The sequence below is a fragment of the Antrostomus carolinensis genome, unplaced genomic scaffold (genome assembly GCF_000700745.2).
Source record: "Antrostomus carolinensis isolate BGI_N321 unplaced genomic scaffold, ASM70074v2 scaffold20201, whole genome shotgun sequence".
NCBI classification, from domain to species: domain Eukaryota; kingdom Metazoa; phylum Chordata; class Aves; order Caprimulgiformes; family Caprimulgidae; genus Antrostomus; species Antrostomus carolinensis.
The window spans coordinates 1-13,909 of record NW_010293743.1 but is presented as its reverse complement, the minus strand read 5'-3'; the positions used below and the strand labels follow the sequence as shown (position 1 = coordinate 13,909).

General features: G+C 38.4%; 1 protein-coding gene across 1 annotated transcript in view; it reads right to left on the bottom strand.

The window, feature by feature from the left end:
* The window catches only part of LOC104532253 (sex comb on midleg-like protein 2), a 42,904-nt gene extending 30,801 nt beyond the window's left edge, over window positions 1–12,103 (bottom strand). The window contains 4 exon segments of the mRNA XM_029087322.1: window positions 1,553–1,796; window positions 3,219–3,307; window positions 7,402–7,636; window positions 12,037–12,103. Of these exon segments, the coding sequence (XP_028943155.1) occupies window positions 1,553–1,796; window positions 3,219–3,307; window positions 7,402–7,600 (532 nt within the window). The 5' untranslated portion in view covers window positions 7,601–7,636; window positions 12,037–12,103.
* Between the last annotated feature and the right edge of the window lie 1,806 nt (window positions 12,104–13,909).

Genomic DNA, 13,909 nt, shown 5'->3' with positions numbered 1-13,909 from the left:
GTTTTTCAGCACTGAAACTGGAGTAGACTAAACAATTTAACAACATTTCCTTCCAGAAGACGCAACTGGACTCAGCAATCTAAACTGTTGCAAAAACATCTTCTAAAAATTTCATGCCACTTATTTACACAGCCCATTTTGTATAAAGTCATTGTATTTCACCACAATTAACATAATTAACTTACCATAAAAACCACATCTCATTCATGATTTCTCAAGACAAGGTTAACCTTCTGAAGAAGCTGAGAAAGACACTTTAGAGACTGGGAACACAGAAACTTTAAGGCTATGGTCAGTTTGGTACCTAGTAGATGACTTCTGATCAAATATAGATCGTCCTCACCCGACTTCCCTCTGTAGGTTTGTACTGGCAGATCATCCTGGATCTGCCAGTAGAGCTACACACATTGTTGCTCCCTTGCTGAAATCCACCAAAACGGACTAAAGAAACTACAGGAACTATGACTATTGGCAGTAACTGCAGACAGTAACTACAGACAGGTCGGTGAGGGCAAGGATGAAGAGGTACCCTTAACTAATTTCACTTAAATTTTCCATATTGTTCTTGACCTGCTGGCAAAAGACTGAGAAAAACAACGGGGATACAGAGGGCAGGAAACACGACTGATTTCTTGCCTTCTTGCTTCTGTTCCTTTAGTACTTCCAGTGAGAGTTCTGTGATACTGGTCTACCTGTTCCTTACTCACCTAACACCAGCTGTGAAAATACTCACCATGAGAACAAGTTATTCTGGCCAACAATATTGAAGTAAATAATTAAAATATGGTTCCCCTCTTTAAAAACCTCTCTTTCTGTTAAATTTGAAAGGAGTGAGGACAGAAGAGCCCGAAGAGTTTGACAGAAAAGCCTTATACTACAGAAACAAGAAGTCCCCAGAGTAGCAGAGGGATTACATTCCCAGATATCCCCCTTTATTCCATTTCTCACCTTTCTAAGGTAGATATCTGTACATTATAAAGCACAGTGGCTATTAGTTAAAGGGACTCTATAACCCTATGTACAAACATCCTTAAAGGTATGAGGATGATGAAGCATTCAGAATAGGCAGCTTCAAGACAGAATTTTTTGAATACGAAGGAAGAAACACTAAATAGGTAATGTAAATCTTCAATCATCACAGAAGCAAAGACTACTTTACTTGCTTTGCAGTTAGCTTAATATATATTGAGTGCTGCTGCAGCAAATATATTGGTATCATTAAACAGGAGCATTTAACTACCTATAATACAAACAGTAAATCTCGTCGCAGTCCAAAATTCTTCACAAGGACACAAAAAATAAAGATTATCAAAAGCCTTCCTAACAGTATTAAATAAAACATGTTCCCAGAGTTACTATGAACAGGCAAAAATTGTTTCCCAGAAACTATGCAATTAGTTTTAAACTAAATAAAGAAAATTTAACAACATTTCATTCTCATCAGCTACCCACAAATCAAATCTTCAGTCTTATCTGCATACAGCCAGCTGGTTTTAAAATTCAGCTGTAATTGAGGGGGAAAATAATTAAGCAATATTATTAGTCATCTTACCATTGTTCCCTGGTGGTTGTAATGCATCTCCTGTCAAGCTACACCATCCGACTGGGAAAATATCTCGAGAATCACATCTGCACCAATAGTCAAATGCTCCTCTCCAGCCATCAAATGTCACAAAAACTTCATCTCCTTTAACATCTCCAATGGTTGCTGGGCAAATCAAGTATGGGTTCTTTCTATCTATAGCTTCAAGCTTCATTCCAACTTTAAAGCAGTTTGGCACAGGTTTTGGTGGTTCCTACAAAAGTAAGAGTGGTAGAATATTTGGATTTGTATGGCCTCTTAAAAAATAAAAAAGAGAAAACCCTCTATTTTTCTTCATCGTTCTTACTTCTTATACTGACTACTCTCAAAAAGGTATAGTAGACATTCAAGGAAACTTACTCATATTTCAAATTTGCTTCTGTTTCTCTTTATCACAAAAGATTCTGTTCCCACAAACACAGCTGGGATAATTAGCAAAATTCTCCATGACAGAAAGATCCTGCTAAAAGTATTTACAAAAGCAATAGGCTGCACCCAATACATTATATCTAAGCGGCAAGACAGCGAAGACACTAAAATAAAATTATTACATGCTAATAAAGAAGAGGAGGTTTGCAAGGAATGGGTATTTCTGGGGACTGCTAACTGTCTGGTAAAAGCTTCACCTCCCAATTCATCCATTAAAAATTCATTAGCATTGGACATTTTTTATGGACCTCTGTTAGCTCAGTTGGCCTTAGACCAATTCCAAACAGACAAACTAAAACAAAAACCAAGTCAATGGGACCAGCATAAGAGTACCACCACAGCAGGAGTTGTGATGTGATGCAACCTGAATTACCACCTCTGCCTCAGGAACCTCATTATCCAAAAGCCATCTCAGGTGTTCTGGTAGGCTAGCACAGGGAAGCGTGCCTTATCACACCTCAGAAAAATGATATGATTCTATATAAAAAAATATATAACTATATAAAGTCAACACGCAAGAAATGTGATTGCAGGTCTGAGCCCAACTGTGTGATTCGCTGACATATTTGTCAATGTCACTCTCAGTATCAAAAATGAAGTCACTCAATGTGACAGTGGGGTTTTACCACCTCAACAAAAAATTGAACCAAGAAGTCATTTTATTACTATTGTCGTTTTTAGAAAATTTGTCAAGTTTCACAGTAACTTAGTCAGGAGCCATGTTTAAAAACCTGAACAGCTTTTTCTGCTATTTTCAACTACTTTTTCACCACGTTTTAAATTATGAGTATGTGCCCAATGAAAACATTTAGCAAAACCTTTCCAAGCACCACTGCATTCCAATTCCCCATTATTTTTTTTTTTACTGCTGTGCACAATCACATGAATATGGAACTGTTAAGAAATGTGATATGCATTGTATCTTAAATCCAGAAGACACAAAAGATGAGCTAACATAATTTGTCTAAATAACACACCATATTTTAAAGTTTCAACTTGGGAAAAGAGAGGCCCATCCAATGGACTAGAAGCTGATCGCTTCCTGTCCAGCTTTGTAACTTGCCAATACATTTCAAAGTCATTTTAAATAAGAGTCCTGCTTTCCTGTGCTACAGACAACAAGGTAATATCTTGGCATCCTCATTAAAAACTGTAACCACGGACTAACCGATAGAAAGTTGTTCACTAGCAGTACCTTTCTTCTTACCTTCTTAAAGAATGCTGCAGGTGCCATTTCAGCTCCATTGAGAGTTCTTAAGAGAAACATTGGCCAAGAAGACGCATTCATCTGGAACCCTGAGTAGCAAATAAATTATTTGTATATAATAGCCCCACCTTCAGTTGGCAAAATAAAATAGCAGGACAAGGGTATAAAGTCTGTTTTACTAATGCCTCATTCCTTCTAATTTGGACTTGTCCAAGAAAAAAGTAGTCAAGAAGGAACAAACAGGGTCACTGTCAGTGCAGAAAAAAAGTCTTTCCATTCGGAGTGACTTGCCTGCAGAATCCCTCATCATAATTCGTGATTTTACAGATAAAAATATCGGACTTAACAACATTCAAGGTCTAGTACAGGAGATCATCAGGTTGTCCCACACAGTACCTGGTCCAGGGGAACTTCCCCACGACAAGTGCCTAGCTTACTTTTCAGGGCCGCTTTTTGCTCTCATTCTAAAACAACATCCTCCGTTCCAGCTTCACATTTATCGAGGAGGTTATCTTTTTATTTTCAAGACTCTTATAATTCTTTCACCAGACCACAGACATGAAAAAATTCAACAATCGGTTTCTTCTCCCTCTCCCACTAAAATAAATAAATAAATCGTCTCAAAAATCAAAGACCACATAACAGGGAAGAAAAGAAACATAATTATTTTAATAAATTCATGTGTCATATTGGAAAACATAAGATGGAAGATGTGTCTACTTTAATAATACTAATTAACAAACGAATAAAAAGCAGAAACAATAATAAAACTTGTTTAGATGAACCACCTTATTCAAGCAGAACAAAGGTTTGGCTGAATATATTCTCACTGCAGATAATCTTCCCTCAGAGTCAACTACTTTCCAAGGGTGGGGGACGGGGGAAACGCCACACACACAAAACCCAACCAACCAGAAATCTCTTTTGCTTTCTGTGCTTTCCAAATGGATGTTCCAAAGTAATGAGTAAGATAACAGACACAGTGGACATTTTTTTCTGCGTCTTTAGCACTTATGTCTGGCACAGTTTTACAGTAAAACGGACATAACAGAACAAATAGGAAAATTTTCCACAAAGCACATAGTACCAGCATCCGCCAGGAACTGATGAGTTCCCTCATAACTGAGCCTCAACAATTCTCTTAAAAAAAAATGTAACTAGAAAGGTGGAACATATTTGCAATTCTTGATCAGTTAAATCATTGTTATCTAAAATTGGATTATATGGTGTAATGGTTCTTCAACTAGTAGCTTTAAGCTGTCTTCAGTTGAAGAAACAGTTTCCAAGTTGGAACTACCTATGTAACACCTAAATGAACTCAAAGCTCATATTTGATAAATGGTGTCATAATTTGAGGATTGCTGAGCTGATTATCAGTCCTGGTTTCATACCAGAGTCTTTATACAACCTCAATACATGTGGTTACTGAAACACAATATTCCCAACCAGCCAGCCCAGAAAATATATATATATATGCAAGACAGAGGAATGACAACTAAACAACAGTTTCAATTAACTTAATTTGGCCTTTAAGTCATCCTGGTAAAAACAGAGAAAACGTTTTCCTCAACATAATTTGTTGAGGACACTAAGTTCTCAACAACAAAATAAGCTCACCAATGGAAACCAGAGGCTGAAACAGGAACCCTTTGCTACATTAATCACTTTCTCAAAACCCTTATGTAACATGCATAATTAAACCTATGTAAAAATCAGGTAGGAGGGACTATTTTAGCTAGTTATTATGAGAGAAGCAGAACATTAGTATCCAGAAGGTTCCCTACTACTCAGGGAAAAAAAAAAAAAAAAGAAAAAAGTAATCAGTTGCTTAAATGTCTAACAGGAGGCAATTATACACCCAATTAGCTCCCAGCTTTGCCCAGGAACAGGATGCTGTAAAACTGCCAAAAAGGTTTTTTCAAAAAATTATCTAGGTATGCCAGAATGTTTGATTGCTGGAATTTAGCCTATCTCCAGAAAAATCTAGGGCAGTAGGGACAAAATAATGGCACTGGCATTCTTCTCTGAATAACCAGCAATTGTTCAGAGGGCAGGTAAACTTACATGGCTGGGTGCAGGGAAATAGCTGCTTGTTAGGTGCTGCACTACACCTAACAGCAGCCTGACCAAACAGGAGTAAGAAACAGTATCTGAAGAGAAGGCATCAACCTTTCTACTGACAACTGTGGAAAGTTTCTCTCCTTAACACATCGGCTGCCCCCATTACACAGTAACTACAGTTGTTTTATTCATCAGGCTGGTTTAGAAACACGTTTGAAAAAGCATTATGCTCCTGAAGTGAAGCCATGTATTTAACACTGTACATACATGTAGCTGAAGGAACAGGTATATTCTTCTCTTACTACAACCCTCTTTCATACTGGTATCACTGCATTCATTCTACCAGGTTGTAACAAGAACTTCAGAGAGGCTAAACAGAGTAACTGTGTCAAGAGTTTCATTCAAAACCTCTATGCATCCACAGAAAAGAAGGAAAAAAGCCCCTCTGGGCTCAAACAGTATCCATCTATCCCAAAAACTATTCTTCCAGACTGGCACCCTGGTTGCATTGCTTTTCTTTCGTTTCTAAAGCAGTGCAAAAGCACAAAAATCTACCCTTATAATTTATGTGGTGTCTTAACGGTTAATTGCTGCTCTAGCTGTTTGTCCCTCTGCAAGCAAATCAAGTTTCACACTGTAGTGAAATGATACGTCACCTTTGAAACAGAAGATCTGAAAGCTGTTAACAAGTTGGGTTGACAAGTTTTTTTGAGAGGCTACTAAGAGAAAACATACCTATCTTCACTGTACGTCTGTCTTCCCATCTAAGTGTTACTGGTGACACCAAACCAGAAGTAACATAAGATGGGAAACCAGCAGTAATCAATTTCTGCTTACAGTTCATTTCTTCATTAAGAACATTATTCCTTGCATCTTCTAAAAATTACAGAAGATAATAGGGTAACAGGGGAGGAGGTGTTGCTGTTGTGGGTCTACTTTGGGGGGAGTGGGGCAGGAGGAGCAGTTTTAGATAAATGTCGGGTCATTATTTTTCCTTCTTTTTAAAAGCAGAACTATTTTCAGACCAATGTGATAAATGTGTTTCTTTAAAGATTTCCGCTCCTAGAAGTTTAAGCTGTAACAAATATGGTACAAGAATGAAGATTTCAATATACAGGTTAATCACAGCAAAGATATCACACCTATATTACGCCAGCAGTTAGTGGAAGTTACCTCTGACTATTCACCACATAGCAGGAATTACTTTGTACAGTTTCCCATTTAATAAACTTCCTCAATAAGACTAAGCCCAAGCACTATTTCTCAGTTTGGGGAGACACATGATGTTGTCACCCATATTGTTAAGGGAAGGCAAAAGAAATTCTGCATACTGTTTCAAAGAATAGGAAAGCTACATCTTGTGCATGAGTATGCTTCAGGCTCACAAACTAGTCATGACAAACTGATCAGACATTGCCCCAACATGTGTCTATTTGAGGAGACGAGAATCACATGCCTGCAGTTTGCTAAAGCTCTGGAGTGCTTTTTCCTGCCTCAGAGCAGAATGCTGCAATACAGTCGTTAAACTCCCCTATACTGCCTTTCCCAAACCACAACCAATTTGCCCAGTGCCTGAGAAAACATTCAGACTGTCCTGAACTGATGCACCTCCTGCAGCCCAGCTGAGCGTTTCACAGGTGGGTTAACAGCGAGCTCCTTCTAGTGGGCTGCTGTGATGGACTGAGGAGCAAAAAGGCACGGCAGCTTCCCCCAGGGCTCCCTTCTAAGGAATGTCTACTAAAAGGAGCACGCACAGCATCGAGGAAGAAAACATTGCATCCATACACACCCATAAGAGACGTGGTGTGTGTGAGGCACTACTTATAGAATGGACACATGACATCATTAAGAAAGCTGTCAGACACTCCCATTTAATATTAAGGAACTATTTAAAAAAAACCAAAAAAACTCTAATTAATCTGCTTGTTCTTATGTCACAAGAATCCAAAAAGAAGAAAAAGCCACAATTCACTTAGCCTGAATTAGTTTGCTTACCTCTTTTTCAATGAAATAATGGTTTTGTGAAATGTTAGTACCATTGAGTTTGCCAAGACAAAAAAGTAAAATCAACTTCATGAAAGCAACACTCCGCACACGTTAATTCCGAAGCTTCGTTCCTTACCGAGCGGAGGCTGGAGCATGCCCCCTTTCTTTTCGCAGGTCCCGATGGGCTGTATGTCCGAGGAATCCACAAGCCTCCAAAAATCATTTTTGTTGTCACTTCCATCCAGCCGCAACCTTAGCCTGGCACCGGTAATTCCAATTACTGTAGCTATACAAACTGAGGTCACGTTGCGAGGATCACGGGCTTCCAGTTTCATACCAACTTTGAAATCATTTGTAGGTGGAATTCTAGACTACAGTAAAAGGTAAAAGACTTTTTCTTATTGTTGTTAGTACTGCTACATTTACCAGCCAGTTCAATAATACAGCTTTCATTCATCCAAACATATCATAACTTCTAAATATTAAGAAGCTTTTGAACTTCGAGTGTTTAGCAGAGTGAGAAAAGGTGGATGGATAATCTCTCAACATCTACCATTTTAGATACTTGATGTTTCTACTGCATAAACATGGGTGTTTCCTAAAAAGACAAGTACTGCTAAGAAGGGTAACAAGGGAATCATGATGGAAATATGAACAAAAAGAGAAGTGGGAGAGAAGTGAGTAATACTGGAAGTGAATGGAAAAAGAGGACATCAGTAAACATGATATTCAGCTCAAAAAAACCCAAACCAAACCAAAAAAACAACACAAGATTTACTAGCTTTCGATTTCAAGAAATAGTTATATTCTCATTACAAGAATGTATTGGAAAATCAAATAAAATTTGGGCCCTGCTGCACTAGGCACTACAAAAGCTCAAGACAAAAAAAGATCTTCTGCATTAAAAGAAGAGAGAAAGAAGACAGGAAAAGGAATCGGTGTTAACTACATTTTACAGAAAGAAAACAGTTCTAAAGTCACATAAAAGACAAAAAAAGATCTTCTGCATTAAAAGAAGAAAGAAAGAAGACAGGAAAAGGAATCAGTGTTAACCTGCATTTTACAGAAAGAAAACAGACAGTCCTAAAGTCACATAAACCTTCTGTGCTAAGACAGGAATTGTAGCTTGTGCTTATTCGTAGAGAACTGAATACATTTATATACCTACAATGAAATGACAATTTAATTAGCAGACATCAGATTTTTTTGAAAAAGACACTGGCACAGGGAAAAGAAATGTGACAAATGTAACTTGGTCTTTGAGCTGAGCTTTCTGTCAGAACGTAAAGATTAACAACTGAGAAGGAAAATATTTTTTACTTATGTACCAACAGGCTACTGGCAGAGATTGACCAGATCACCATCTGATTCCTTGCCTACTGTAGTACTGTAGGCAACAACATCAGCTAATGATGTTCAAAACTTCGTACTAACACTAACTAGGATTGAATGCCTCACCTAGTCGTGTAGAAAGATTATTCCAGAATCTCACTATTCTGTTTAAATGTCTCTTCATTTCCAGCCTAAATATATTCATGGCAATTTTTGCCAACACTATCATTAGACTTAAATTCTTTCTGCACCCCTGCAAATAATAACAAAATCTACAGTGTGTTTACAGAGCACAACTCAACCCTTTCTCAGTACTCTTTTAACAAGTTGAATAAGCCAAGCACTGAAGTTTCTCTTAGGAGAGGGTGACTATTCTCCTATGACCCTGGAAGCCCTTTTCTGCAACTCTTCCAGCACAAAGCTGCTCTTGAATACAGATGCCAAGCCTCCCCCACGACATTTAAACCCAGTAGCTATCCCATATAGACTAACACAGTCTCAATCCTAACATGGAAGGCGGGTAGAAAAACCAAAACCATGGGCATTCATGCTCATAAAATTCATACATCCCTTCTCCTGCTCACCTGACCAGGTCAGGTGGGGATCCCATAGTAAGCAGATAAGGGTGCACTTACCTGTCTTGGTACACAGGAAAAGGCTAAAGAAATCTGCTACTGCAACAAGTGCTAGTGATATTTTGTCTCCACCACACTTATTTTTTAAAAATACATCTTGCTGTACTTGCTATGGTGTGCAGGTGCACTATTTGTAACACACCCTGGATCAACAGCAGGAGCCCTGGAGAAGCCCGAGCCCAAAAAACAAAGAGGTGAGCAATATTCAGTGAATGCTGCGTGTAGCACCTGCCAATGCTGCATTTAGACAGCAGGCTGTCTGAAAGGGGAGCCTGAGCATATTAAATTTAAAGGGCAATTCAATTTCAGGATATTGCTTGTCAAGCTGTTATTTTCTTCAACCATGAAAGGCAACTCAAATTCAGAAGTTGGGGTTTGTTTATTTGTATGTGGAAAAGGTGGGCTTGTTTAAATACCAACAACTCAAGGCATTCTACTAAAAAAGTAACCCCTCCATGCCAGTCCAGTCCATCCTTATAGTAAAATAACAAAAGCAGCTCAGTAACAGCCTTGTTTTAAGCTCTGTTCAAACCACAAGGGACTGAGCTTTTTTATTTAAAGTTTTCAACTGCTTGAAAAAAGTTTCAGGGTGAGAGATAGGGATGTGGAATGCATTGAAATTTTAAGTAGAAATTAAAACAACTTAGAGCAACAGATAAAATACCTTCTAAATTAAGATAAATTCTTCAATCAATTTTCATTAGCTGCCTGTGTCTGTATCTTAATTTACGGTAGAGGCTTTAATTTCTTGCTCCCTAGGTCATCTTTAATTACTACAAAATTTAAACTTTGTAGAATTCCCACAGGTGACAAATTCTGGATATTATTTTCAAATTATGCTTCTCTCTGTTATTTGTTTTCTGGCTGGCCACAGCAGTGTATTTCTTTGCATTACACAGAGTGATAATGACATATACAATTCATGTGTAACCCAATAAAAGTCAAATTAGTCCTACAGAAAGCTCAAGCACTTTAGTTTCTAAACTCTGCAAACATTATGTACTGAGAGGAGCCAGCTCTGCACTAATAAACATTGCATATCACTTTCTACTTTAAGGTCAACTCTTAGAAAAACTGAAAGTCTGCATATGTAAATTGTTTTGAAGTTTGCTATGCACAGAAATTAAAGTTCTTCTTTCCAACCCACACACTTCTTAAGCAATTCAGGTCACTCACATTTATCTGTCTCAGTCAATGCATGTCACTTAACTGCCTTTATTTAAGGTGTTACTCAGTTGTTCAGTTTGGATCTCTTGAGCACTTGTAGGGAAGAGGAAGATGCAAGACAGACACAAGGAAAGGCTTCTGAGCAGCTTCCTGCAGTAGCTACATCCCTTGGGAGCACACACTCTGGTCATTGTGGTCTATGGCCTGTGAGTATGGCATGAACCTCAGAATGACCAAGGGATACACTACTGTCCTCTGCCTCTACCCAAGCAGAATTTGGGATCTCCACTACGAAAAACGTATACTGTAGAATTTATTTCTGAAGCTCCACCCAAACAGAGGTATGGACACTGATATTCTTGGCCATCTATCATTGAAAGTAGGATGTGAGGGGTTCTCTGTCCTTTATCCTCACCTCCAAAGAGCAAGCTGAGATTCAAGATCTAGTACAAGGAAATGCTACCACCTGTATTTCTCTCTCTTTATTCTCCATTCCTGCAACTACTTCAGATTCACTGAGTAATGGTTCCTCTCCTCCCCAGACTATTCTGTTCGTATTGCTTTTTCTTTAGTCCCCACTGGAGGCCAGTACCATTTACAGCACCATCAGACTACCAACAAACCTTAGAAGATAAGTTTCTCAACATGCCAAATCCATTAAACTAGACATGCACCACCTGTCACACCTCTTAATAGTTCTATCAGCCTGAACTATACAATTCCTAAGCATCTATCTTTCTAACACAGTCAAGGCACATAGACCAAAACTCATCCTACTTAACTTTACACAGCTAAGATACTCCTCATCTTGGGAAAATACTGGCCTCCAGCTCTCTCTACAGAGAGAAAAATGCCTGCAGAGGTCAACTTAGTCTCCAAAGGGCTGAATAACTGGAGGTCATAGCTTGCATAAGACAGATTTAAACTGCATCTTCAAATACATATCAAACCATCAGGCAGGGGGAATCAAACTTGTAGGAAACAATGTAAAACATAAAATAGTACATCAAACACCCTTTATTGTAAATCTACTATTTCCTTTGCATTCCCATATATTCCCCTTGATTTGTGGTTTGGGGTTTCTTTGTTGGTTTGTTTTTTTTAAATTTCAGTATCTATTACTCCTTAGTAAAAATCACCCTGTTCAGAAAGAGACAAAATTCAACATATTTGAGAGATCCAGAAAAGAACTGGTGAATAAACTCTACTATACATACACACATACACATCTTGTAGCGAGCCAGAATTGAAGGGACTCTTTCAGAAATGAGGCAGGAGAAAAGCTTCTATGACAATCAGACAAATTTTAACTCTCACTAAAACTATGGTACCTCTAAGATTACTGAAAAAAGTAGAAAATATTTTTGAACTCTGGTAAGACTACCTGTTTTCATTAAAGGAAAACAAGAGTCCAAAGCTACAATGTTCATGAAGCCTTCAAAGTTTGGCTTGAGGAGGAAACCAAAAATGTAAAATTTCAGCAGCTAGCATCTGCCAAAACTGTAAGCTACTGATAACTGGAGATCAAAGAGGTCAAATAGGAAGTTTGCAAGCAGTCTAAACATAGAAGTTGCTCTAAAATCACCCTGTAACAGGAAACATACACACACACACTTGTAAAATAGTATCTGGCATACCTGTCTGAAACAATGTAGAGGGGCAGCTACTGATTCAGTCTCTTTCAGATAATCATCCCAATTAAACTGTTCTGGAAGACATAAGATAAAAAAAGACCATACAGACAGTTTTTAAAGGAAACAAATTAAAAGGAGGGGTGGGGAAAGAGAGAGACAGAAAAAAAACCCCAACTATCTTACAGATTTATTTTTTTCAATAAGATAATTACTCTAAAATAGAAACTCCACCTTTGAAAAACACATAATCCTCAAAGTAGCTTTAAGAGTACTATTAATTCAATCACACAATAGGCAAAATCAATATAAACCCTCCCTGGTTTGGTTTTTTTTTTTTGGTACACATACAAAGATACAAGTCAGGATATCTAGATTCAGCTCTCTGCATAAAGACCTCCCAAGCATCCTTGCATAAATCACATTATTCTTTCTGTAACTTAGTTCACCTAACAGCAGGATTGATTGATAACCTCATAGGAGTACTGAGATTATATATGTTCAAAAACAGACATGTAAATTCTGTTAAAATACATGTTGAGAATACTATCCCCAGTCCACTAGAAGGCAAAAGGATTAGCACAGCCTTCCAACTGCATCTTTGTCTCTTTTAATCTGAAGTCTACGTGGAGTAAATATTATGGTAATGTTCAGCAACAGAATCATGGTATTTTTTCCAGTGTTAACACTGGCATTGTTTATGTGCATGGGTGATGTATTCCGCATTTGATTTAATCACTGTTATCAGTTTCTGCACGAATGGAACAGTACGAAATACTAACACCAAAGATATAAGCAAGCATTACTTCAATTAATATAAAGCACAAGAGAAAAACGACAATGGCACAGCTAATATTTTTCTTCCCAAATTATCTAGAGTGAGCTCTGTTGCTTATTTTTCTTGTTTGGGCAGTTGGCATCGTCCTGATGTTCCTGAAGAGTAAATCCCCAATGAACCCCAAGACGATGCAGCGATGCCACCCAGCGGCTCAGAGACGGCCATTCCCCTGGCCTACAGCAAAATCCTTGGCCATGATGGAGAGACCGCATCGGGTTTATCAGCAATCCTTCCAAAAATGCCACTCCCACAGTTAAAAGCACCTCTGCAATTTCCAGGAGAGAGGAGAAGCAAAGAAACGATCAGAAAACAGCAGCGTTTTCCAGCACTCACACATGGCTTCTCTGAAGGATGCAAGGTGGCTCGAACGCAGAGTCTGCCTGCATTGGCACAGCTTTTAGTTGAAAATATACAGTGCCTCAAGCAGAAGAGAACTGTCCCCACTGTCCCCTTGGTCTGCTGAGATCCTTTTTTTTTTTTTTTGGCACAACAGAGTCAAAAGAGTACGAGCAATTTGCCCTCGGCTCTGCAGAGGGCATGCGGTAGCTACATAACGAGTCAGTAAAATCCCAGAAGCTGTTAACTTGCCAGTCTGGACTATACACAGGCTGGTAACAAAGACATTTCCATACCACATCTTGGAAGTCTGCTACTCTGGAATGAGGCCAGGCTGGATGAGGCTTTGAGCAACCTGATCCAGTGGAAGTTGTCCCTTCTGATGGCAGGGGGCATGGAACTAGATGATCTTTAAGGTCCCTTCCAATCCTAACCATTCTATGATTCTATGATTCACACATTTATACAGTTGCATTGATTTCGTATTACTCTCAAACAGCAGGGTACATTAACTTGAACATATGTTAGACATTTGTATTTCAGGAAGGCCTACTCAGGAAATGGCTCTTCAGAGCTTTCCCCAGAAAGTAGCCTCCAGATCCATTGCTCTTTCCATTCACAGGCCAAGGAGGCTGCAAAAATTAAATATTACTAACTCCTAGCAAAGTTTCATCTTATAAAGTTTCTTTGACTGTAATAATAAAG